The following is a 24,848-nucleotide window of genomic DNA, read 5'->3' as shown; positions in this document are numbered from 1 at the left end:
GCAAAATAGATACCTCTTCATGGCACAGTTGGGATTTGATGAAATCCAGCAGCTGGTGACCGAAGTCCAGCGGTTAACGACTCAACTACCACAGTCCATTCAGTCCATTCATCCGCAAACCAGCCATGATCTTTACAACTTCCTCTACTACGCTCCCTTTATCTTCGACCTTAAACTGCCTTTGACACTGGATATGCGCAAGATGATCATTGCCGTACTGTGGTACAACTTGAGTATGGGTCGTCGCTCTGTATTTGATCAACTAGTGGGTAATTCTCTGAAAATTATCATTCCCATGGATGACGAAACCACTGCTTTTAGCAGCGATGCACAGAGGCAGCAGAGCGTTCTTGTGGATGATAGTGACTATCTGCCGCTAGAATATCGTGAGGGTCAACAGGGAAAAGCTTGTGGTCATGTCTTTGATCGTGGTGAAGGCATTTACCGATGCAGGCAAGTGTTGCATGTCAATCTAGTCTGGCTTGTCATCTTGCACTAACTCTTACAAATTCACTTTGTAGGACTTGTGCTTTAGACGATACTTGTGTATTCTGCTTTCGTTGTTTTGATGCTGCTGCTCACGAAGGTCACGATACTACCATGTCCATTGCTCTGGGATCTGGAGGCTGTTGCGATTGTGGCGATCCCGAAGCTTGGAAGCTAGCAGTGTATTGTAAATATCACAGTCCTCAATCCAGCGATGCACATGTTGCTTCTATGGATACTCAATCTATTCTGGATGGAAAGCCCGACATTGAAAAAATTCCCCTGGTATGGTTGATAAATAGCTTATGTATTGTCGAGTGATGCTGAGCGTTACGATTGATTTTAGCTTTAATGCTGATTTGGGTTGGTATCTTACCATTCACGACTTTAAACCTATTCTAGGCCGTGACAGATGCCATTAGACAAACCATTACAACTGTTTTAGAGTTTGCCATATCTAGTCTAGCAAGATCATGCGAAAACCCACAGTTTGTTAATGACCCAGCAATAATCAAGGCAAAACATGCACCAGATGTAGTCATGGGTGAGGACAAACTAATGAATTTTTCATGTGTATTGTGGAACGACGAGTCGCATTCGTTTCAAGAAGTCATTGATCAGGTTGCAGAAGCTACCAATTGCACTGAGGCATATGCACGGAGTGTAGCCGTTGCTGTGGATAAAAGGGTAATACTCTTGCATGTGTGATACTTTTCAACATTCAAATCGTTGAATTTTTACTCAAACTAATACTCTATAATATATGGATGTAGGGTCGATACCCTGTCAGAACTTCAGATTCCATTCCATTGCTTATAGGTGTTGCGTCTATTATATCGCGAATCAGTTTGACAGTCTCAATCCGACCCACTCGTGATGTATTTAGAGAAGAGATTGCTGGAGTTTTGGTTAATTGGCTCAAAACACTTTCAAGATTTATTCAAGGTTCTCAAGTCATCGATGGTGTTCATTATGAATCAATAGCAGAGTTGGTCCGTTCAATTATTTGTGAAGAGCTGTGCAATCCTCTTTTGACGGACCTTGGAACGTATAATTCAACATCCCCTTTTATTGACGAGCTACAGTCACCAACTCCTGTCATGTTACGGCCACACCGTCCAAGAGTTCACTATTTTCTAGTTCTCGACTCGTATTTTTGGAAAGAAATGAGAAATTCTCTTAGAGAACTTTATATTGGAACATTGATTGTCAATGGAGATATTTTTAAAAAAAGCATGGCCGTTCATTTTGTGAATTCGTATCTGGAAGTGTCGCGCTGCTATCTTTTCCACGATCGAGAAATTGATCTGTCCATTATGAATTTTACTGTTCAGATTTTTACTGTACCAACAATTGCCAATTATCTTATGCATCATACGCTGATTCTTCCCTACATGCTTTCTTTGCTCAAGGCTCATTTTTTATCTGATGTGCTTCCAGACGAATATTCTCTCAAAACCAAGTACTATGAGACTATTCAGAAAGCAACAGTCGAATTCAAGCCAATTTATCCAGTTCTAAGATTTGACGGCGAGGCAGTCAGAAACAAGAGGCATGCGCATTTACTGTTTGATGTCCGATACCTATTGTCTTCACGCAATGTTTGCAACAGTGCTTCTGCCAATAATACCCTAGCGACTGCAACAACAAATGGTCGTGTTTCAATACTATTGCGTTTTCTTGATTTGTGTATGGTATGGCAAGGCATGAATCCTCAGATGCGGTCGCTTCACAATCATATCGAGTACGAGACCGATGACTGGCTGCATGCATTTAACCACAGTATTAATATTCTTCCGCTCATGCGAGGATTTGCAAATTGTTTTTTTAGCAGTGTATCAGAAAACTCTGCTGCAAATCTTTTAAACGCTATGAGTGAAACTCGCGATGCTCTTTTAAAATGGACATTGCATCGTCATGTGGAATCCACTAAAAACTGGCAGACAATGCAAATCTCCATTGCAGGAGCCATGAGAAGACGTGAAACTGTTCGTGATGGATTTCATATCGTCACATTAGTTCCTGGTCGACCCTGTCGTATTCCAGACTACCATGTTGCCTTTCAACCTATTTCTTTTCATAAATGTCTGCACTGGCTTTTGGCAAATCTTTTACGTAACACTGCAGCTTTGCTTCGACATACAGATAGCGTAGATAAGCGAGCCTCTATTGTAAAGCATATCTTTGATATTGTTGCTGATTCTCCAACAATCGCTATTGAGCCTGCATCAATCGATAGCACCCATATTCTTGACATGGATGAGATGCTGCGTTGCTTATCAGTGGAAGATCGCATGTCGTTGATATTTGATTTTCCATTGCGATCAATTGTTCTTGTATCGCAAATCAAGGCAGGTGTTTGGGTACGCAATGGCTACAATGTTAGAGAACAAGCCAAACACTACGCAGATGCGGTTTTGCGCGAAGCTCACGATCACGACATGTTGTTGCTTCAGTATGCCACAGTATGCCTTGGTCCAGACAAACTGCTTACAATGCTTGTAGATCGCTATGGACTTGTATCATGGTTCCAAGGTCGCACAATCAGCTCTGATACAGCGCACTACGAATCTGCACAGATATCTTCATTTGTGCAGGATATGTTGCAAGTGATTATGATTTTGTTGACCGAACGATCGAATGTTGCTGCTATTTCAGCTGCAGATGAGCTTCGACGAGAGATCATTCACTATTTGGCTGTGCATCGTAGTGGTACTGCGTATTCGGAACTATCGAGACGTATAGCAGATTCACTAGTTGATGCGGCAGCAGATTGTATGCCTGATGTAGATGATATGAATGAGCCGACTGTCAATTCCACATCCGTTGACGCCATTCTGCAGTCCGTGGCCAACTTTAAGTTTCCAGATGGCACTGCAGATCACGGATTGTATGAACTCAAGGACGAAATGTATGCCAATGTAGATCCGTGGTTTTGGCACTATACCCGTAACGAGCGCGAGGATCTTGGCGAAGTATTGCGCAAGCGTCTTGAAAAGAAACGTGCACTAAATCGACATCATAGCAATGATGCTGCATTGGAGGAGGAAGCTGTAAGAAGGCCCAAGTTGTGTCAGCTAGTGCAAGGAACTGGATTTGATCGATTGAACAATCTAGTCCATTCACCAATTTTCAACCAAATCATTTTTTACTCGTTATGGAATGTGACTCGTACTGTGGCTGAATCAGGACAAGAGCCAGTAAATAGTGAAATGATATTGGCAGAAGCTGTGCATTTACTGATGGTTGGCTTTGAAATTGTTGGTGCGTCCAAGACTAATGTGGCTCATACCAACGTATCTGATATTGGATTTATACAACATGCGGTTTTGGAACGTGTATCGATACCCGTGCGAAAGGGAGCAGAAATGCGGCCTACGACATTGCTGGAGTTGATTTTGAGTTTGGTTGATCGAGCAAACGAGGAGGATATCAAGGAACAGGCACCTAGATTACGGTTTTTAGTACGGCGATTTGAGGAAATGGGCGGCTTGACTGCAGAAACAACAATTGTAGGATGGCGTGACAAGTCCAATTGGGATCTAGGAAAACCAAGATTGAGCTCTGATATACAATCCACGAATTCATCTAATAATGACACGGAGTCATCTGAACAAGAAAAACGAAAGCTTGCTGTTAAAGCACGACAGGCCAACATCATGGCACAATTTGCACAAGCACAAAAGAGCTTTATTGCCAATTTTGGTGATGATTTAGATGATTTAGACGATGATGAAGTGGACGATCCAATTACTGGTGATGGTTCCCATGCTGAAGATAGCGCTGCTAGCCATTCTGATCACCGAACATGGAAATTTGCTGCTGGAACATGTATTGTATGCCAGGAAGATGCTAGTTCAGGCGACAAGATGTATGGTATGCTATGTCTACTAAGACATACTACTGTGTGTAGACAGATTTCTTTTGGGGATGTTTCCAGTTTAGCCAAAATAATTACAGCGTTGCCAGAGTCATTTGACACTGTACCTGAAAAGAATGAGATGTCTAGCGTAGACGATATTCCAGCAAGTGGATCACAAACACCAGTGACACTTGGTCACTCAGTTGATGCTATGGGATCCGATCCAAACCTTAAAAAGTTTGCAAATTTGAATTCCTCGGGCGTTTCATCATCTTCTCCAATAGCATCGACAAACTCTGTTCCATTGAAACAGATATCTGTTGAAGGTATCACTGCAACTAGCTGCGGCCATTTAATGCACTATAGCTGCTTTGACACATACACCCACTCTATTGATACGCGCCATTTGTCACAGCCAACTCGTAATCATCCCGAAGACACCGATGCAAGAGAGTTTATGTGTCCTTTATGCAAAAGTCTAGGAAATACTGTCTTGCCTGTTGTTTGGTCAAACCGACACGAATCGGTAAATTGGCGTGGATCTAATGTATCTTGGAAGCACACTGAAAAGTACGATGATCGGCAACTTTTGGGTGAAATGCGTCTATGGCTTACATCTAGCGAACTTGTACATGTATCAGGTGCTTCAAAAATGGACACTTCAACCGGTGCTCAAAGCGATAGAGAAGCCTGTGCTGATTTGAGTAGTGACGGGATGGTGGATATACTTTCAAATGATATGGATGCAGACAGTAATTCTAGTACCGGGTGGACGGCTGATGAATCAAATGATCAAAATACAGCAGTGCACCATTCTTCCATTTCAGAGCTATTTAACAAGTTATTTGTCGATCATTTATCGCTATCCACCTCAACGTTGACGTTTAAAGGTGGCTCAGACTCGACCCAATCTCATGAACTGTTGGGGAAAATGCAAAGTGTATATTCTCGAAACATGTATGCGGAGCTAAAAGACCTTGTAGAAGAGATGAGAGATGATGGCAAACCTAATCCTTTTGAAACCAACCTTGAACCAGCCATGTTAATTTGCACCAGAATGTGGGATCTTTTTGCGTACACTATTTCATCGTTGGAAATACTTGGTCGCGGAAGCTCGTCAAGTTGGACTCCTGGGCTTTTATCTTCCCATGCTAACCAACTTGTACACATTGGTGTATTAGACACCATTAGCTCTCAGATGCACATGTGCCTACGTCTGCTATCTGAAGCAACATTGGGAACAGCAGTGTATGCAAAATGTCCACAAGCTACGTTGATGATGTATGGTAATCGCTTTTTGGCATCACTATTTGGCGATCATAGCGTTGGTGATGTAAAGGAGAACCATGTTTCCGAGCGTGATTCACAGGCTCACCCACCTGCTTTGCTTCGTGATGGATTTTCGCACCTTGTTGCTCTATCTATGTCGATTATTCCAGCACGAGTGACACAACGCACCAAAAACGAAACGGAAGTGTTTCAATGGATGCGTGTCATGTGGGTATTTGAGCTTGTGCGATGTGTGGTATCAGTTGTTGAGTCGATTCTTCTTCATGGCGATACATGGATTACTGATCCGCAAGTTGTTTTTGCTCTTAATGAGCATACTCAGGATGCATCTACCTATTTCGATACGACACCTATGACAAAAGATAAGAATCAATCCGATTATATTGTGACGGAGCCTGCTAATTTACAATCAGAGTTGGCGGATACTCCAGTTGAAGACGATTCAAAGTATGCTGGGTTGGCTCATTTGATAAACGTGGTATTAAACGGGATGAAACTCATGCCAGATGCAAAAGTGTATGTGGAAAAAACAATTAGACCGGACATGGTATGTGCGCTGTTTAAGCGTGTTGGGTTGGTTTATGCGCGACGATGTGCAGTATTACTATATGCAAGATTTGGACTAGTACCTCCTGGAGGGGCTGTTGGATTTGGATTTGATCTTGCTCAGTCTGAGAATAGTGAAGATCTAGGCCCGGATGTGACTGATAGAGTCAATGCGGCCAATGACGAAAACGAGTTGATGAGACTATGTTTGTACTTGGATCTGCCCAAAGTAGATACATTGGTATCACTACCGATTGTGCATGATCGGGTATTTGGACAGATGGTGCTGCACTGGGTTCATGATTTTGGACGAACTATGGCCAACCACTTTGGAGTTGTATGGTCAACAGAAGCGGCTCGTAGACGTGAAAAAGAGCGACAAAAAACAGTCGGTGCAACACGGTCTGCGATGATATCCATTTCTTCTGGTAAAGTCTTGCTACATGATCAATTGGAATGTATTTTTTTATCGATATTGATGATTTTTGATGGTATTATGATTTAATTTTAGATGCCATGGCACCTCCATTGCCTCCCCAAGTGTCATTGGAACTGCCGCTTGTGTTTGAACTTGCAAAATTGCCACAACGACTTGCAAAATTGTTTGAAGAGTCAAGGAGAAAAGTATGTCGACGGTGTGGAACGGTTCCACTTGATCCTGCACTTTGTGTTCTTTGCGGTATGATTCTATGTAGTCAAAGTTATTGCTGCTCTGATGAAGATCACGGAGAATGCAACCAACACATTCGCGAGTGAGTAATAATGCCAAGTATAGACTGTGGATAAGCTTAAAGGAGAGTTGTGATTTGTTAACGTTGAATTTCTTGCAACATATTGAATTTAAGGTGTGGTGGATCAGTTGGTATTTTTTTGTTGATCAAGCAAGCAATGATGATATTGTTGCTTCCAAACGGAAAAGGAACATTTATGGATCTGCCTTATCTAGATGCACATGGTGAGGTAGATCCTCAGCTACGGTAAGTGGTTTTACTCATGTTCTATGTGCGACGAATATCACTTGATATTGGTAGACGAATAACTCACTATTGGTTATTTGAAATTCAAATAGACGCGGACGACCATTGTTTTTGAATCGTAAACGATATGGAGAAATACGAAAGTTATGGCTTACACATGCAATTCCAAGCTATGTAGCTCGTAAGATTGATCAAGCGTTTGATGCAGGCGGTTGGACAACATTTTAAAATTTGGGGGTTAAACGTCTTGTTTGCCCTATTACAGTTGGCGATAATGGAGATAAATGAAAAGTTGCTAGCAAGCCATCAGTGTATATCATGTTTTTGGCGAGATACTTGCACACATTTAATTCGACCATACAAAAGTGTCGTTGGAATGGGTTTTTGTTTGGTGATGGTGTTTTTTGCAGGTATCGATGGATTGTTGATTTGAATAGCAGGAGCATCTTTGTATTTCTTGTACCACGACGACAATCCGACTTGTTGACACGGCCAGTTGCTAAATGGCTTGCTTCCCTTGACTCAATACAAGGCAACCTTTTTCATTTCTTGTTTTGAGTTGTAAATTACGATCACATCATATCCAAATGCATTGTAGTCATGGGCGAGCCAATGCATGAATAGTTGGAAAGACTATTTGGTTTTGATGATTTGTTTATTTGAAATCATTACTAATGTTATCCGGAATCAACAAATGTGATTAGTAATCAGAAACTATAGATCCCGATAAAGTTTGAAGAAATGGGATGGTATGTGCTTAGTAGGTATTGGACCAGGTGATAGAATTACTCATCACAGCCGTATCCATGTAAAATGAAACACTGAATAGTCAATACTAACAATCTCATGGTTGGTGCCAATCTTACTGGACAACATTGTTGTATGGGCCCTTAATTCACTGGTCTTTGCCCCTTGTACTCATTCTTGTACAGAAATACAAAGCAAATGCTCACATTCTTGACATGAAAACAACAGTTGCATTCCCAAAATGTTTTTTTGAACTAGATCGCAAACGTATCTGATGTTAGAATACAACAGTTTCAATAAAGTAATTAGTTTCCAATAGCAAAAAATGTTTAGCCATTGTTTATTTCAAAACGACCATCACAAGATAATGCAAGTGTTTCATTATACATGAACACGACTCGAGTATATTTGCGGCCGTAAGATGACACCACGAGTTTCATAAGCGCCGCAATGTTGGATAGTAAATAATGGTTGAACACGACTACAGAAACGAAGGCACATGATGAAAAGATACCCACTAGTGACAGCTGGAAACGGAAAGATTTGCGCAGTAAGTGGTGGCGGACAAGCTTCAGATGGAGGTTTCAACCATGAGCCCAGCTGCACCTGTGGCTATCCAAGTGAGAAGCACGAGTCTATTCAGCAGCATATTGTTATGGTGGTGAATATCCTGCTTGGAAACATCTGGGTTTATCACAAACAAGATCGGTATTATAATTAGTTGAGGCCAATCTATTTGATCATTCTGGCATGAAAATGCATAGCCAAGGCTGATTGGTTTCCAAATTGGCCATGTATTTATTTAGACTGCTTGGTCACATCAAATACACGAGGGGGCCAACTATACCATATGTGCCAATGAGGTATATTGATACCCAAGCATTTTAAAATGTTTCTGTACTGTTTGCCTCGAACATCTGAATATTATCAATGAAATAAGCCATCAAGCCATCAGAGTCACGAGAGTTGTGACTGAATACTGAAAAGCTGTATTGACAACATTGCAATTTGTAGATACTCTATAATATGGCAGATCAAGTCAGTTGATCGTGACAGATGCAGAAATGTATCCACACACAGAGTCTGACAGTCATTTACGAATCCAAAATCAATAGTAAATTTTACTCGTGCAGATCTACACCAAATGGAAATCTATTGAAAGTTTACGGTTTGGTAATATTTCCTACTGAAATATGTATTCATTGCACCATGATTGCTCTACAGATGGTGATTGCCAGCAAACTCTAGTCTTGAATGCATCTCGGGACAAGCTACCCGGAAAGTGATGCAATCTTGACAGCAATCCAGAACAAGGCCACGTGTTAGACAATTGAACATTGATAAGCAAGTAGATAAGGTATCTGCCAATAGTATTTACGGTAACGTTGATAGGATATCAAGACACAAGAAGACTAATCGACATTCTCCACTCGAACCTGAGCAGCAGCCACCCGCCTTCAGAGGCTGAGTTTCTTTTTATCCTCAGCATTACCAGCTTTGCTTGTTTGATGTTAATAAAACTGGAAGAGTATTCAAGGTCTTGACAAAATAATTACACATACATTATACACTGCTACTTGTACTAGTTGGTTCATCAACTTTATCCTCGCTTTGACACTCTGTTAAACTCGCAAAAATTCTACCCAAAGCTACCCTCCTCAAATGCAATCTGCCCATCGCTGGCCAGGACTCTTGCTACTCTTCTGGTGCCAGCTCTCCTGCGACGGCTCACAGTCGCTGTGATTCTCCACTCTTGACTGAGTCCTCTCACATTCAAACTGCTAGAGGCCATCCCTCCAGCTCGTCTGCATTATCCTGGGCACCACATTTGGATTTTTACGACTTTCCAGCGACAACCAGCATGAACCCCACTTCTAGTCAAAATGCTACCAATAGAAACATTGCTGACGGTCTTCCCAGCAATATGCCTCACCATAGACATGGCAGCAACTATGAGCTTGCCAGCGATGCTTGCTCTGACCAACCGCAATCCTCCCTTCGTCCCCACGTTCGCAATGATTGTTCCCGCCAAACAGAGCGCCACGTTCAACATCAACCAGAAATTAAAATTAATATTCATGCTCAGTACTCCAGCAACAGTAACAGTAGTATGGCTTCTGAAGAGTCTTTGGACTCGCCTGAATATGCATTCAAAACTTCGTTTTCATTGTCACTACCATTTGGAATTCAAAACTTGTTGCAAAGGTCTAAAAATATCATGCCTTCAATGGCACACCCCTGGACTAGCCATGCTTTTTGCTCCGACTTTTTATCTGCAGATATGGTTAAATTTCTAACCATGTGTTTATTGTGGTATGCATCCTCTGCGGTCACAAACAACCTAAGCAAACAGATTCTCAACGAATACCAACACCCTGTCACGCTTACTTATGTACAATTTGCTCTGGTGTCCATCTGTTGCGCAATTGCTGCTAATGTGAATATTGGATTCTGCCAGATTCGTGCACCCACTATCGATATCCTCTATACCATCCTACCCTTGGCCTTGTTTCAGATTTTTGGCCACATCTTCTCCTCTGTTGCCATGTCCTATGTCCCAGTTAGCTTTGCCCATACCATCAAGGCACTGTCCCCGCTTTTCACCATCATGCTCTATCGATCCATCTACAAAATCATGTATACTCGGCGGGTGTATCTTTCTCTAGTGCCATTGACTATGGGTGTTATGCTTGTCTGTGCCACTGAGATCAAATTCCATGTTATTGGCTTTCTCTGCGCGCTCGCATCCACGTTTGTCTTTGTTGTTCAAAATGTGGTGTCCAAGAAACTCTTTAATGATTCATCCTCAAAAGTTGTATCAACGGCAGTCAAGATTGACAAGCTTAACATGCTGTTTTACTCTTCTTCCATGGCATTCATTCTCATGTTTCCAATATGGGCATACGACGAGGCTCCTGCATTCTTCAATAGCGACACGGATCCGCTGTCTTTCCGACTCTACACTCTTTTTGCTCTCAATGGTATCTCTCAGTTTGTTCAAAGCGTGCTAGCTTTCTGGATTCTTTCTCTTACATCACCCATCACATACTCTATTGCTTCTCTTGTCAAGCGTATATTTGTTATTACTGCCTCCATTATCTACTTTCGCGATAAGGTGAGCATCACTCAAGCCGCTGGTATCTGCCTAACCTTTTTTGGGCTGTGGCTTTACAACGAGGCGAAACGTGAAGTGGCTCGCACTGAGGCCAAGATCAGTGCTATTCATGAACGACGAGCCTCTCATCATGCACTGCCGACCCGCAATCCAACAGAAAAAGACTTGGATGTTCGGTGATTGTACTTTTCAAGGTGTCTGGTTAAAATAGAGTTGCTCGACTCTAGCATCTTTCCGAATCGACCCAAACACTGCATCTATAACTTTAATATACACTTTTTCAACTTCTTCCATGCAAGAAGTAAAAGTATTCGAGTATTTATTTTTCACTGTAGAGCTGGGTTTGATTGAGGATAGGCTAGTGCGGAAATAATTGGTTTTTTCATTTCCATGGTCTTGGATTTGGAATCTAGATAGGGATTAGCAAGGTTAGGTTTTATAAAAGATCATGTTAGTATGGCAATAGATCGAGTATTACATAATATAGCATGGCATTACTGCTTACAGGATAGCTCCAATGACCATCATTTGCCACTGCTTGTAATTTTTTGATGGCCTCCATACGCGGTCCATAAAACTTGGAGAGTGACATTCCAAAAACTGAAATATCATTATACTGCTGATCAAATAGATACCCACGACTCCCGGTTTGTATCCGCTTGCTTTGACCAGATTCCAACTCGTTTCTATTTTCCAACTCGTCATTTATGGTTTCGTCCGAGTTTCCAATGGCAGATTCCAAATTATTTTTTCCAAAGTCATACAGCTGCTTTTTTTGCACCAACTGCTCGTACCTTTGTTTCTTTTGTTCAAGTTGAAACAGTCTAGGCATAGATAGTCTTGCCACTGATTCGCTCAGCGCTTTTGGTAATTTGATATTGGCAGTCACACGAATTTTACGATTATGACCCAGTGCATTCTTTCGCTTCTTTTTTTCTTTGGTCGCTGCGATAGATGATCGACTGTCGCGATTATGCATATGTTCATCCCCAATACTGAGTTCTGATAGGCGGAATGTATTATCTATTTCATCATTTGGAGTTTCTTCAACTACTTGGACTGCTTTTTTTTGAAAACAAGCAACAAAAATTCCGTTTCCTGCCTGCTCGGAAGGACGCACTGTTAAGCAATCGTCAATCTCGTAATCATGTATTTTTTCGACAGTAATACTTGGCAACACGCATGAAAGCTCCCAGTCTACACCATAACGATCGAGGATCTCATTCACAACCTCTTCATTTTCTTCCGAATGTTGTGACCGACTTATATACATCACCACCCTGACTTTGGGAAACTTGAATGCGTGTTTAAGTAGCACAATTTGCTGACGTTTAAGAGAGTACAAATCTTTTTGTGAATATTGGTCTGTGGGAAACTCTTCTTCTTGTAACATGAACCCAAGCTTGTCTATAATCAATGTACCTGAGTTGGGTGGTTCAAGCACTACAATGGTTACGTTGGAAAATCTAGGATCTTGAGTGTCGCATAAACCAAAATCGCCCTCAATAATGGACACGTTGGAGCAGCCAAACAGCTTGGTGTTGGATTTAAGAGTTTCTAGTCGACCCGGCCGGTTTTCAAAAGCAAACACTGTGCCCGATTTTCCTGCGAGTGTGGAAAGGGAAGCAGCTTTGATACCACAACCAGCTCGGGCATCTATAATTTGGTCACCCTCGGAAACAAGACTACAGAGATGTTGCATTCCATATACACTAGCCTTGTCTTGAAATATAAGGAACCCATTATTTACCAATGGGCCTGCCTTGATATCTGCAAATAGATTTGGTGGAATTAAAAATAGATTGTCCATTTCATCATCAAGACAAATCAGATTTCCCTTGTTGTTTCTATTTTAGCCAATAGTATTGATGTTTAAAGTCAGTAACTAGGCCACTCTCATTAAGCCGTGTTAAATAGGTACTTACTTGTGAACATTGTCAGGGATCTCTGAATAAGACTTTAAACACACGTGGTATCCTTCCTCCTCTAGCATGTGTCCGACCAATTCTTTACTGATTTTTAGCGTATTGACTCGGAGTGTTTTGGGCATATCCACAGCCATCATTTCTCTCTCTCTTACATCCAAAGGCAAGATGTTTTCCATTTGTTCGCGGGATGTATCTCCACTTGCTCGCTTCTCGATACGTAATCGTGCGTAGGATGCAGATAGTTTTATTTGAAACGAACAAAGAGCTTCATCCATTTCTTTCACGGTAGTGGATGTGTAGGTTTGGTAGAGGGCATCGGCAGGATTTGTTGAAGAAGGCAGTGTGTATTGAATTCCTGGATACTTTGTATAATCAAAATGGTACTTCATAAGATCGTAAAGAAGTACTTTTATTAGACCAATGCTGTCAAGGAACTAGTATATGTTTATCGTGTAAACAAGGTTAGTATTTGAATGAAATGATGGATTTTGAATCTGGTATTTTCTGTAGTTCAAAAATAGTGGCTAGTTTACCTGATTATTAAACACTAAAAACTGCGTTTTTACAAGGATATGATCGACATACGGCAAAACTAGTGGTAAATAAAGGCATTGTAATGTTAGGGTTTATATACCTCGAGATATAGATATGTAAATTCCAGCAACAGAGGTAGTACTTTATCCAAATAAACAGGTCTACATACATTTCATGGTTCCATATACTAACTTTAACACCCGATCGCTCATTTCTCGTCCAGCATGCTCAGGCTCGTGTGTTTTTCCAAACATCTTATATCGCGACCGAATGCTTCCAACAAATGTCCCCTCATTCACAATGTTTTCCAGTATTTCAGCAGCCAAAATCAACTCATTGTAAGTATGAGGAGTACAGTCATTGAGTGTATCAAGCAATGGGTGTGACTTGCAAGATAGAGATGGCTCAGACTTGTACTTGGATTCGATTCGTGGTGATGCGAATTGGACATTAGTGAGTCGTGTTTTGGGAGTTTGCGGTGATGCAATAGAACCTTCTGAATGGTATGGACGAAGGTTGGATGGTAGTTTATACGGTTTGGTACTGGCTACACTATCCATTTTTTAATCTACTGGTTTTAGCTATTACAGGATTGTGCTGAACACAAAATTGGTTATCAAAATTGCTTCTCGAAATGGTGTTTGGGATAAAGATGTTCTATTCCAATAAAATTGATACCAATGCCTTTGCTTGACATCAGTTCCAGTAGAAAAGTAAATGATAATATGGCTTTTCCAATTAGCTATAAAAATGAGCACTGTGAGTATATCTATTTTGCTACAGGCACAATAAAGTTCAGTTTCAAATCTGCCATGACTACAGCTCTACTAATGCGTGTCTGGCCAATAGCATACAATGGTTATGATAATGTCGTCTGTAACCAGTTTCTACATAAAACACTGTCATGAATCAAGCTATTGACTTATTTGACTAATCCAGCTTTTTTTGAGTTTTAACTGTATGAAGTTTAAACTACAGAAATTGAAATACATTGACTTTACCAATATTTCCATGAATGGTATCAGCTGAAATGTAAACAATCTGTGTTGGATGTATGCATATTCAGGATCATTAATTTAGCATTCTATTTGATATACGGATTAGACTCAGTGGTGCGGAAGCATTCAAAAGCCGAGTTTGAGAGGTCAGACAACTCTTGGAAAGTCGAGGCATAGCGGTCTTGTTGGTGAATTTACAGCCATAGACATAAAATGGAACATCATCTCGCAATGCTTTTTACTTTGAAATAACCAGTCGTTGAATATTCAGCATATTTTCAATCAGATACTCTTGATTTTCTAAACGCAATACCCATCATATGATGGCTTTGAATTGAGATTGTCCACATTTGGCATAATCATGCATTGTGCAATCACTAGATTGATGTTAATTCAGACATGAGATTTGAATGCTCTGATATTGTCAATACAACTCTAGTTGTATCCTAAAACCCAGAGTACGTTTTAGCCCAAGAAACCAATGATTGCATGATTTAGGAATGCAGCTGTTGTTTGCATGGCAATCATCCAATATTGACAAGAGAATTGAAGATTAAGCAAGTGAGATGCATTCAAGACGTAGTGTCAACATTTATTCAGTTATACAAAAATGAACATAAAAACCAGTGAACTTTACCAAGTAGTTTAGAAAACAATGCCGTCCAGTAAATTTGGTGATGATCATTCCATAGGACCGTTTATGCACTCTGACTTTTAGTGGTCTAATCTGCGTCAATACAATTCAATAAAGGAATTCGGCTATTTTTTCGGCTATTGACAAAGGGAATGGATAATATAGACTACAACTCAAAAGCCGGGCTGTTTGCTTTTCAAGCTTAAAACTAATCTTGCTTTATTTAGTTTTCAGTAATGCGCTTGACTTTCCAATATCAAGCTCTAATATTATCAATAAGCAATACCGCCGACCATAAATACCTCCTACGCATATTAATCATTTGAATCTAAATGTTTATCTATTGCTTTGTCTTTATGCATTGCATTGTCCAGTCTTTTCCCCACTTTAGTTGGAACAGACAAGATCGGTCACTGACCCTGAAATATAACTGGGGGACGGATTAATTGTCATGGCATTGATGATCAATGCACAGTGGTAAATAGTAGAAATGGGAGTTGATGCTCAACTATGTTTAGTAGTGCCAGCTAGGCTATTTAGTGTAAGAGCAGGATTAGTTGTCTGAAAGACTGGACTATGCATTCTTGGTGTTTCAACATGTGTATCAACCTTGAATAACCATTCATTACTGTGTGCATAGCCTTGCGGTTTGTATATGTCAGGCCGCTCATATCTGATCGTAATGTCAAGGCTTAAATTGCCGAACAATCGACCGTTTTTTACACTTTGATTCTTAACGATCCATTTTGTGTGGATACACCAACCGAATGGGGACATTCGGCTACATCTTGTCCTGTGGAAGGCATGATCAAAAGAGCCGAAAACAGCAGCTTAATCAAACTGAATTGTTGACAACCAAAACCATTATGCTGTAGCGTCTAGGGTAGATGGAGATGTCAGCGAATTTATTCCAAATCAAAAAATATGAGGTCCGACTCTACACATTCATGGTTTTCATGAGATTGATGAGGGATTGTCATTATGGATTCCACCAATTTTATATGTAGGATCAGGTTGATAGAAAGTAATAAAGTAGTGCCAGTCATTAAACGTTGGATCAGCTACAGAATAGAACCTTTACTTTGTCGGAAAAGGCTTATAGTAGATATACTACAGATAGTGATGGACTACTGTAGATCTAGTCCGAAATTCTGCATAGGATAAATAGTTTGTGGTCGAATCAAGATGCTGGTATTACGTTCATTGTTGGTTATTCTATATAAGATGATCAAATAGAATACAAATGAAATGGTTGGGAATTGTTTGTTGGGATACAATATGAAGGACTGGTCACACATGTACTCTGATCGCAGAGAATGCATTCAAGAGTGGCAAATTATCAACTGTTACAAGCGCTGGAATCAAGCATTTCAGCACACAAGTCTTTCAAATATCCGCTAAAAATGCACTGGCTCTCTCAACTAGCGGTATTAGCCATCAGTGCTATTTTTCCAAGTCATCTGATTCCTTTTACTATTCCTGGTGGCCAACTTGCTTGTAAAAAGCAGTGCTTTCAATAGCCCTGCTATACATGAAAAGCACCAAAAAGTTGACAAGCCCAAAAGGTTTAGATGGTTAGAATAAGCAACAGTTTGCAAGCGATCTCGGCTAGGGTTTGAAATAAACTGAATATGCGGTAGTATATGGCAGCTGTACTAGATTGCTTTTTTATAAAGAATGTTAAGCTTCTACTTGAAAACGATAAAGCTGAAAGCATGAATTATTGATGCAACATAATCCATGCAGAAGACCAAAGTGTTGATTGTTTAGTAGAGAATTCAGTCATTTCAAATAATCGGAGCATAATGTCATATAGAGAAACTCAATACCAATCCAAAACGGACTCGAGCATCCAACTATGATGAATGAAATTAATGTGCAACTATACACCGCATTTTTGACTACGAGGGGGTTGAAATCAATATAGAACCGAGCAACAAGCATGCAGTGTATCAAGAAAGCATACTATGCTGCAAATCGGCGATATTGGCACTGCATACATTTAAATTATCAGATACAAAACTTGACTAATACAACTATACAAGTTCAAAAAGCACCTTGGTATATGTCACGATGAAGAGAACTGCCACCATCTGTCAAGTTGTATCATCCATGGTTGATTTGTATAGAAGCTCAGAATAAAAATGCAAGCTCTAATTGTATAATGCTAGTTTATCCATAAAATCGGAATACGAAGAGTACATTAAATTAGCATGTGTAAGTCGGTCTCATTAAGCAAAACACGAGTGATACGCATCGTACTATCTACTGAAGCGAAATAAAGATTAAAAAGTATGAAATAGTATGACTCGCTATCCCATCGCGTTGTGTGCACTCTGAACAAAAGGTTTGAATCTGTCATGCAGCATATGCCAGAGCATTTTAATCTTTTCCATGTAGGTATAGCAATGTGTATGCCAGGAGGCGGCATTTAAAGCAATACCAAAATCTAATACTTTTAATTATGCTTTTTACTATGCCATACGGACCAACTGATATGGTAGTATAGTGCAATGTAAAAGTAATCTGTTCGGCATTGTAAATGAACCCGCACCTTCGTATTTGCTAATGCGTATAGCACATAGTGATACGCTTTTGTCGCTTAGATATGGTTAAACGAAAAGAATCTCATGCTTTATTGGGTAATGATAACCTGACCATAGAAGGTGTAGGCGGGCGGTTTAGTTACTTTACGGGAATGTTGTAAACTGTACAAATTATTTTTGTTTTTGGCCATATTATTTGATTGTTGGCAAACATTAAACAAAATATGGTATTTACAATGTAAATTGGTGATAAGAGCTGTTTTCGGCCGGTTTGAAACCAATAATAAAAGGGGTTTTAAAGTTTAAAACATAATGAACAATATGGGCTGGTTGATCAAACGTCAACTAATACTGGTATTGAATTCAAATAATTAGGCTGATCCGTTTTTGCCCAGTGGCCTGAAACGCCCATGAATAATAATGCAATTTTTTTCAATACTGGCGTGATTACGGATCCAGTTTTTTGTGTAGGGTTGTACGAGAAACACGTGGCTGTAATTACAATTTGTTTCCAATCCAGAGATTGCCATTGTAACAATACTGCAACACGCGATTGTTAGAAAACCCGCAAGATGGGAGCAGACTGCACAATAACATTGATTCCTTGCTCGCTATGCTGTAAATCCATCAGACCCTATATCCTCATCGCGTGTATCAATCACTACGAAAATATAGGGTTTTCTGGCTTTGTTGCAAATGCTCAGCCATCCTTAAGTGTATTATGTGTGCCGTAGTTTATGCCTAATTATTATTTGAGCTGAAATGTATGTGCGAGTAGACAAAGCCAGGTTTGGCAAGATAATGTAAATCTCCCATCCGCATGAAACTAGTATATCAACACGTGATGTGGCCAGCTAGCACATTGGGCCTTGACCTATATCAGATCTGATCCATGCTATAGCCAGCCAGGGTTCGACCAAGTCCTATTCAGCCAGGACATTGTCGAGTTTTCAAAAGTGGTAAAGGGGTGGTAGAAAACAATAGCAAATGACATAAATGGTATAGAACCGAAAAAAAGATGTAATCAGTTGGTTGTTTGTATGGACCAAAGTGATGCTCAACAGCGAGGCGCATATCAAAAATGACGAAGTTGACCAGTACATTATCCACAAACAAGAAACAGCGATAAACTATGCAAACTTACCAGCACATATTTCAAGTCTGGCCGACACGATCCCCCTACCATTCCGGCCGGCTCCACTGCCCCGCCGCCGCCTCTTTGCTCTCGCTGCATATTTATTCTTTTTCGCATGATTGTTTTTTTTCAGTTGTTCTCAATGCTATAATCAAACAGCTCGTAATTGGGTTTGCATTTAAACCCCAGGCTTCCCCACTTTACAAACCACTTCAAGGGCAATCGTTAGTACATTCCCATCTTACTGGAGTCTTCAAACAAATTCAAGTATTGTTTTTGATTCGGTACTTAATTTTCTATATCAAACATCTTTTGTCCAATTGTTTAAATGGCACCTTCAATGCTATCTGTCAATACATCCATGAACACCACGTCGAATCACAGTACCACAGCCCGTTCTGGCAATTACTCTCAACGTTACGCCCCAATCCATCACAGTCCCGCCAGCTCTGCTTCACCATCAGCCTACAGGATGCCCGTTGCCGCTGCATCCCCCACTGAAATCGTTCAGCACTATAGCAGTAATCAATCCACACATATTCATAGTGACGATGAGCACGCTGCTGCTCTTGCCATCACCCGAATGGCAGCAGGTCCACATACTGCAGCTCAAACCCAATCAGATGCTCGACATATATCCTCAAATGCTGCTAAACTCCGTGCTGCCAACATTGCCTTGTCCAAAACTGTCCTTACACCCAATCTGCTTTCTCCTTACCTGCCTGCCTTTATTGCTACCTTGACCTATTCAATGTGGCATGGACGATCTTTTGCAGAAATGGCTGCTCGACCTACCCCTGGCCTACGACTGTTTGCTCGCTTCACTCTGGACATTCTTCGAAGCACTGGTCTTTCTTTTTCAGTAGTTTTGCTTGCTCTCAAGTACGTTCATCGTATTAAATCCTGTCGTCCAGATCTTCAGGGTGCTGAGGGCTCTGAATGTCGCTTGCTCGTTTGCACTCTCATGCTGGCCATGAAGTACCTGATGGACAACACATATTCTAACAAGACCTGGCATAAAGTCTCTCACATCCCTTTGTTGGAGATCAATGTTACTGAGATGGAGTTTCTGGCTCAGCTCAACTTTGACTTGCATGTTCAAGAAGAGGACTACTTTGGATGGCTTGCTTTTATTGAGCAGGCTGTTGTCGAATTTCGACATACTACTGGATCCATGCAAAAGTCTTCTGTGCAGCAGCAGGTCAATACTAATCAACACATCCAAAAGACGCACGCTGGCAACTATAGTACTCGTCAACAACAGCATGTGTCCGAACCACAGAATATGTATCCATCCACTGAAAAATCTATCGCTCATACCAAAAACTCATCTGCCTATCCAACCTCCTCGCGATCCCAAAAACACACATCCGCTGTTATTCCTGCTGCACTTAGTTTCCCCGTTTCTACGCAACAATTGGCACACAGCATGCCATACCCATCTCCTGATGCATCTCCAATTCACAAAGCCTGTGATCAACGTGAGCATCGCCAACAAATAGAACAGCAGTTGCACCACTTGCGGCAGCAGTTGCGACAACAAACCACTCCCTTGTCGTCATAACAAACCATCTACTTTTTGAAGTTTTATTATTTTATTTTTATTATACAGACCAATAAATTGTCAACTCTCTCCATTTAGATGTTTAAGCTACGATTGCATTTGTTCCGGGGTGGCTATGGAGTGATCTGTGATGGGATGCATTAATTCACACGAGTACGGCGTGTTTGTATGCAGACTTCCGGTATTTTGGTATTTGTTTAGCTAAATCACTTTGCATCTACAAACTTCCTAAAAGTGATGGACCGAAGTATACGAGTGTGCTCTTTGCTATCAGCCTGCTGAGTTTTTGCCAATGTGGCAACAATACTTTTTACAAACACTTGCTTTTCAGTGTCACTAAGCACTATTTTGACTCGCCGAGCAACACGAAAGTGCGATTTACTTTTTGAAACACGAACATGCGGATTCGTATGTTTGATGGTGAGCTTATTTGCCAAAAGTTCAGCAGTGTGTGGTATTTTCGACCTTGTGGTTCGCGATGAAATTTCTTGAAACTGGGCTTGTCGAGAGCTGACACTGTCACATATACTGTGCTGGCCTCGACTTGGAGTAGGGTTCACAAGTGAATCTGGCTCATCGTGTCCAAGCCCAACTGTGTCGTCGACAATTTCTACATTTCCTATTCGATTCAATGCATCGCCGTGTATATGCTGGCTGCATTCCAAGCTAGTGTTCAAAGTATGTTGGCTGACTGGTATATTGCACGCAGTACCACATACAAAAGGAGGTACACTGATGGACGTTTGATATTGAATTAAAAACTGGATCTTGGAAGTAGGGGTAGAAACCTTACCAGTCAAGCGATTCGTAAACAAGTATCTGGATTGGTGTATCCATTGAAACTGCTTAAATGTAACCAACATATCCCCTAAAAGTGGATCACAGACTGTGCCTTGCTCTACTCCAGCAAAAAGTACAGCATTGATTACAGTCTGGACATTGTGGTAAAATTAAACCATCATTTGAATCATTGTTGACTGGCTGTACTGACAGCTCAATGCTGGGTTTAAAGCGCATTAGTATAGCGAATAAAGAATATCTACCTGCAGATGATCCATGTGGGATAAATCAGGTGCACTGTTTTGTAAACTCATATGGTTGCTACATTGGTTTATCAGCCAATCAAGCATAACGTTACTAGCAATTCTTTAAAATTCAACTATTATTTGTAGACATTGACAAAAGAATAGGTAATAATCCATACTACACGACTACTGATACCTAAAGCCAGTTGTCATTGAGGAACTCGGCTGGTTTAATGAAAGAATCTCGACTATAGCTGGAACTTGATCTCGCATGACAATACGAAAATCGGGAATGCTCCATCTTGCCAAAGGTTTAGCAGATGGGCAAATCAAAGTATCGTATGCATGGCTCTTGTCATTTTTGCTATATGTCAAATCATGATCGGCACTGGCGTATATGGGGTTGAAAACGATACTTTCCATATTTTGTGGATTGATCTTGTGAGACATTTTTAGTAAAGTTTAAATTCAAAATGCCAATTATTTTCAAATGTCTACTTTGCATTACTGATAGTAGACTATATAAACTAAACTATCCAAGTTGATAAAGCTTTGACTTTGCCATGAACCAATACTATTCATTAAATAGACTTGAACTCAGTGTAAAATATGAATCTATTTATAACTGAATATCAAACTATGCTATAAGGTGGTGCTTGCTGTAAAGCCAGTCCAGCACCACGCTTTCTAGTACCAACGTGTCTGGTATTTAATTGATCTATACTAGATCCGAGCAGTGACTGAGATGCCAATGTTGGTTTTAAAACCGTTTGCGAGCTCTGGTCTACAACTGCGTTTGGTGTATAGCTTTTTGATTTTGTCAATGTGGGAGATGCTGTTTCTGATGAATTAAGCTTATTATGATCTGGTGATTTGTATTGTAGTGGCTGCGAATGAACTGCTAGTCTATGTGGTGATACAGGGTATATTTGGGTCATTACAATGGCAGTTGTGCGAGGTGATTGACTGGAATCCTGCGCGACAGGGGCTTTCAGCTCTGTTTTCGTATAGAGTGAGGGTATCGATTGTAATAACGTTGATGAGTACTCGACATTGTTTTCGAGATGAACGGCCGTTGATAATTTAGTGTGGTTGGAACGCTGTTGTTGGTTGAGGATTGGAGTAGAGTTGGGCAGAGACGCTGTGACAGATTTCTGAAATATTGATTGGGTTTTTACTGGTGTAGTCTGTATAGACTGTTGGTAATTGTCGACAAGAGCGGATAAGGGGCGACTTTGGTTTATAGGGTATCTATTAAAGTCAAATGGCTCAGACAGCTTGACTGGCCGAGGCGAGATCTGCGTAGTAATTGAGGGTTTACCAGTATAATATTGGTTTTCAGAGCTAGTTGATGCGTGTAGATTAGGGGATCCAGTTGATCGTACAACATGCTCAAGCATCTTTCTCATGACTCGTCTATGCAGTATAAAAAACATGACGCCTGTAATTAGAGTGTAGATAATCCCAAACCCTGGATCTACTATTAATCCTAACCAAGCAAGAGAGATTGGCTTGCCCTGGTGAATTTCATATGCCATGATAATGGATTTGGTGAAAAGCACAAGAATGCCTGCAATCGAGATGCGTAGGGCGTTTCGATTCTTGTGGGGGTGTTGAGAAGCCCGATTCTGATGTTGCTGAAGGTCGAGCTGATTGATGCTTGATTCATGCAAAGTATTGTACTCTGTGCTTTTTGAATGGGATGATGCAGTAATCATATACCAACGGATAATGACTGCTGCCATTACAAGTGATCCTATTGCCTCGATAGAGTGTAGTGTTTTTCCTGGCTGGGTTGAATCATTGAATGAAGTCACACAGAATTTCTGTGCAAGAGAAAAGGTATAGTGTGCACTGCCCAAAACAACCAACAGGCTTTTAGCAAATGCAAAACTCCAAAGTATTGCTATCCAGAGTGCAATATTGGATCGATAGACTGTTGATATTTTCGACCGAGACTCTTTGTTTGGTTTAAGAAACGGTGCCAAAGACTGAGTTTGGAGTAACGAGGATTTAAATCGGTATTTTTCTTGTAATGAAGCATACACTAGGCTGTGATGTCTTGCGATTGCAACCAGCGTGCACAGTGACAGCATTTGAAAGAAATGAGTCGTAATAGCAATCAGTCGACATTGTATAGCATCGTCTTCTGATCCAGTTTTTTGTCGCTGAGAGGAAAGCTGCTCCAACTTTTGAAAACTTACTTCAAGCCAATTCGCCCATGCTGTAATTGGTGATACGATTTGTGCCAAAGTGAGAATGCCGTAGATTAGGTTTGAGCTTGCTAAATGGATATATAGGATGTTTTGGAGGGACATGACATAGCGTGAGCGAAAGAGTATCATAACCATGGCTGTATTGATGATAATGGACGCCAGTGCAAGACAGCCTAAACCTGCCAATAAAAACCATATTAGTGCTCCATCCATCAGTATAACGTAGGAAAGAAAGGTTTAAAATAATACATTCTATTTGAGCGTAGTGATTATATATTGACTAGTGTGGAGAGGCAACCTATTGCAGCTGCTGTTTCCATGATTGTAAGACTTGATATGAACTGTATGCGCCACGTATTTCAAGGAAAGTTTAAAATTACAGCCATAGACATAAAATGGAACATCATCTCGCAATGCTTTTTACTTTGAAATAACCAGTCGTTGAATATTCAGCATATTTTCAATCAGATACTCTTGATTTTCTAAACGCAATACCCATCATATGATGGCTTTGAATTGAGATTGTCCACATTTGGCATAATCATGCATTGTGCAATCACTAGATTGATGTTAATTCAGACATGAGATTTGAATGCTCTGATATTGTCAATACAACTCTAGTTGTATCCTAAAACCCAGAGTACGTTTTAGCCCAAGAAACCAATGATTGCATGATTTAGGAATGCAGCTGTTGTTTCCATGGCAATCATCCAATATTGACAAGAGAATTGGAGATTAAACAAGTGAGATGCATTCAAGACGTAGTGTCAACATTTATTCAGTTATACAAAAACGAGTATGGACAAGAAATATCAAAATACAATATTCGGTAAATGTGAATTACCATTCCATGGAACTGATGTTTATTATGTAATTTGATATCCTTTATTCAATGTTTCATTTTACGTAAATACGGCGGTGATAAACGTGGCTTGAATATTTTGGCAAGCAATAATAGTACAGCCATTAACCAATGTTTATTCAATATGCACTGAATATCTAGTGTCGCATTCAACACATTTTTGAACTTGTAAATCGAAAACGGACAAAGCAAAGTAATGCTCAGATTTTTAAATTTTGAAAGGTGTGCAGCATAGATGTACCAAAGTGGAAGTTCATCAACTTTATTTAGGTACTACACTCTCCCAGTTGCAAGCAACAATTTATTCAATTGATCAGCAATGAAAAAATATACTGAACACTAAGACAGAGCAAAGGCCTTCTGCCGCTTAGTCAGTAGTAGCT

At 40.4% G+C, this 24,848-nt stretch overlaps 8 protein-coding genes across 8 annotated transcripts; 5 read left to right on the top strand and 3 right to left on the bottom strand.

Moving 5' to 3' along the window:
- Positions 1–19: 19 nt before the first annotated feature.
- On the top strand, positions 20–7,389 carry BATDEDRAFT_21290 (uncharacterized protein; the record flags this gene model as incomplete). Its single annotated transcript, XM_006675183.1, has 7 exons — positions 20–459; positions 522–771; positions 889–1,173; positions 1,260–6,612; positions 6,696–6,936; positions 7,030–7,161; positions 7,254–7,389. The coding sequence occupies 7 exons, from the start codon at positions 20–22 to the stop codon at positions 7,387–7,389; spliced, it is 6,837 nt and encodes a 2,278-aa protein (XP_006675246.1).
- Positions 7,390–8,410: 1,021 nt separating this feature from the next.
- BATDEDRAFT_85602 (uncharacterized protein) lies at positions 8,411–8,629 on the top strand (the record flags this gene model as incomplete). Its single annotated transcript, XM_006676169.1, has 1 exon — positions 8,411–8,629. The coding sequence occupies one exon, from the start codon at positions 8,411–8,413 to the stop codon at positions 8,627–8,629; it is 219 nt and encodes a 72-aa protein (XP_006676232.1).
- Positions 8,630–10,189: 1,560 nt separating this feature from the next.
- On the top strand, positions 10,190–11,203 carry BATDEDRAFT_8258 (uncharacterized protein; the record flags this gene model as incomplete). The annotated part of the gene is made up of 1 exon (XM_006674918.1): positions 10,190–11,203. One exon carries the CDS (start codon positions 10,190–10,192, stop codon positions 11,201–11,203), a length of 1,014 nt encoding a protein of 337 aa, XP_006674981.1.
- A 146-nt stretch (positions 11,204–11,349) lies between these two features.
- On the bottom strand, positions 11,350–14,045 carry BATDEDRAFT_21288 (uncharacterized protein; the record flags this gene model as incomplete). Its single annotated transcript, XM_006675182.1, has 5 exons — positions 11,350–11,432; positions 11,546–12,870; positions 12,949–13,385; positions 13,485–13,543; positions 13,655–14,045. The coding sequence occupies 5 exons, from the start codon at positions 14,043–14,045 to the stop codon at positions 11,350–11,352; spliced, it is 2,295 nt and encodes a 764-aa protein (XP_006675245.1).
- Positions 14,046–18,716: 4,671 nt separating this feature from the next.
- BATDEDRAFT_85603 (uncharacterized protein) lies at positions 18,717–18,917 on the top strand (the record flags this gene model as incomplete). Its single annotated transcript, XM_006676168.1, has 1 exon — positions 18,717–18,917. The coding sequence occupies one exon, from the start codon at positions 18,717–18,719 to the stop codon at positions 18,915–18,917; it is 201 nt and encodes a 66-aa protein (XP_006676231.1).
- A 137-nt stretch (positions 18,918–19,054) lies between these two features.
- On the top strand, positions 19,055–20,437 carry BATDEDRAFT_36350 (uncharacterized protein). The gene has a single exon (XM_006675772.1). The coding sequence runs from the start codon at positions 19,127–19,129 to the stop codon at positions 20,360–20,362; it is 1,236 nt and encodes a 411-aa protein (XP_006675835.1). The 5' UTR covers positions 19,055–19,126; the 3' UTR covers positions 20,363–20,437.
- Positions 20,438–20,568: 131 nt separating this feature from the next.
- Positions 20,569–21,837, bottom strand: BATDEDRAFT_21286 (uncharacterized protein; the record flags this gene model as incomplete). Its single annotated transcript, XM_006675181.1, has 3 exons — positions 20,569–21,294; positions 21,406–21,463; positions 21,584–21,837. 3 exons carry the CDS (start codon positions 21,835–21,837, stop codon positions 20,569–20,571), a joined length of 1,038 nt encoding a protein of 345 aa, XP_006675244.1.
- A 182-nt stretch (positions 21,838–22,019) lies between these two features.
- Positions 22,020–23,816, bottom strand: BATDEDRAFT_21285 (uncharacterized protein; the record flags this gene model as incomplete). Its single annotated transcript, XM_006675180.1, has 1 exon — positions 22,020–23,816. The coding sequence occupies one exon, from the start codon at positions 23,814–23,816 to the stop codon at positions 22,020–22,022; it is 1,797 nt and encodes a 598-aa protein (XP_006675243.1).
- Between the last annotated feature and the right edge of the window lie 1,032 nt (positions 23,817–24,848).

This window comes from Batrachochytrium dendrobatidis, assembly GCF_000203795.2.
Source record: "Batrachochytrium dendrobatidis JAM81 unplaced genomic scaffold BATDEscaffold_1, whole genome shotgun sequence".
Taxonomy (NCBI): domain Eukaryota; kingdom Fungi; phylum Chytridiomycota; class Chytridiomycetes; order Rhizophydiales; genus Batrachochytrium; species Batrachochytrium dendrobatidis.
The sequence above is the reverse complement of the archived record's forward strand: the minus strand, read 5'-3'. Positions and strand labels throughout refer to the sequence as shown.

Coding starts and splice junctions, on each gene's coding strand:
- BATDEDRAFT_36350 (XM_006675772.1), top strand. CDS start 19,127: ATGGCACCTTCAATGCTATCTGTCAATACATCCATGAACACCACGTCG.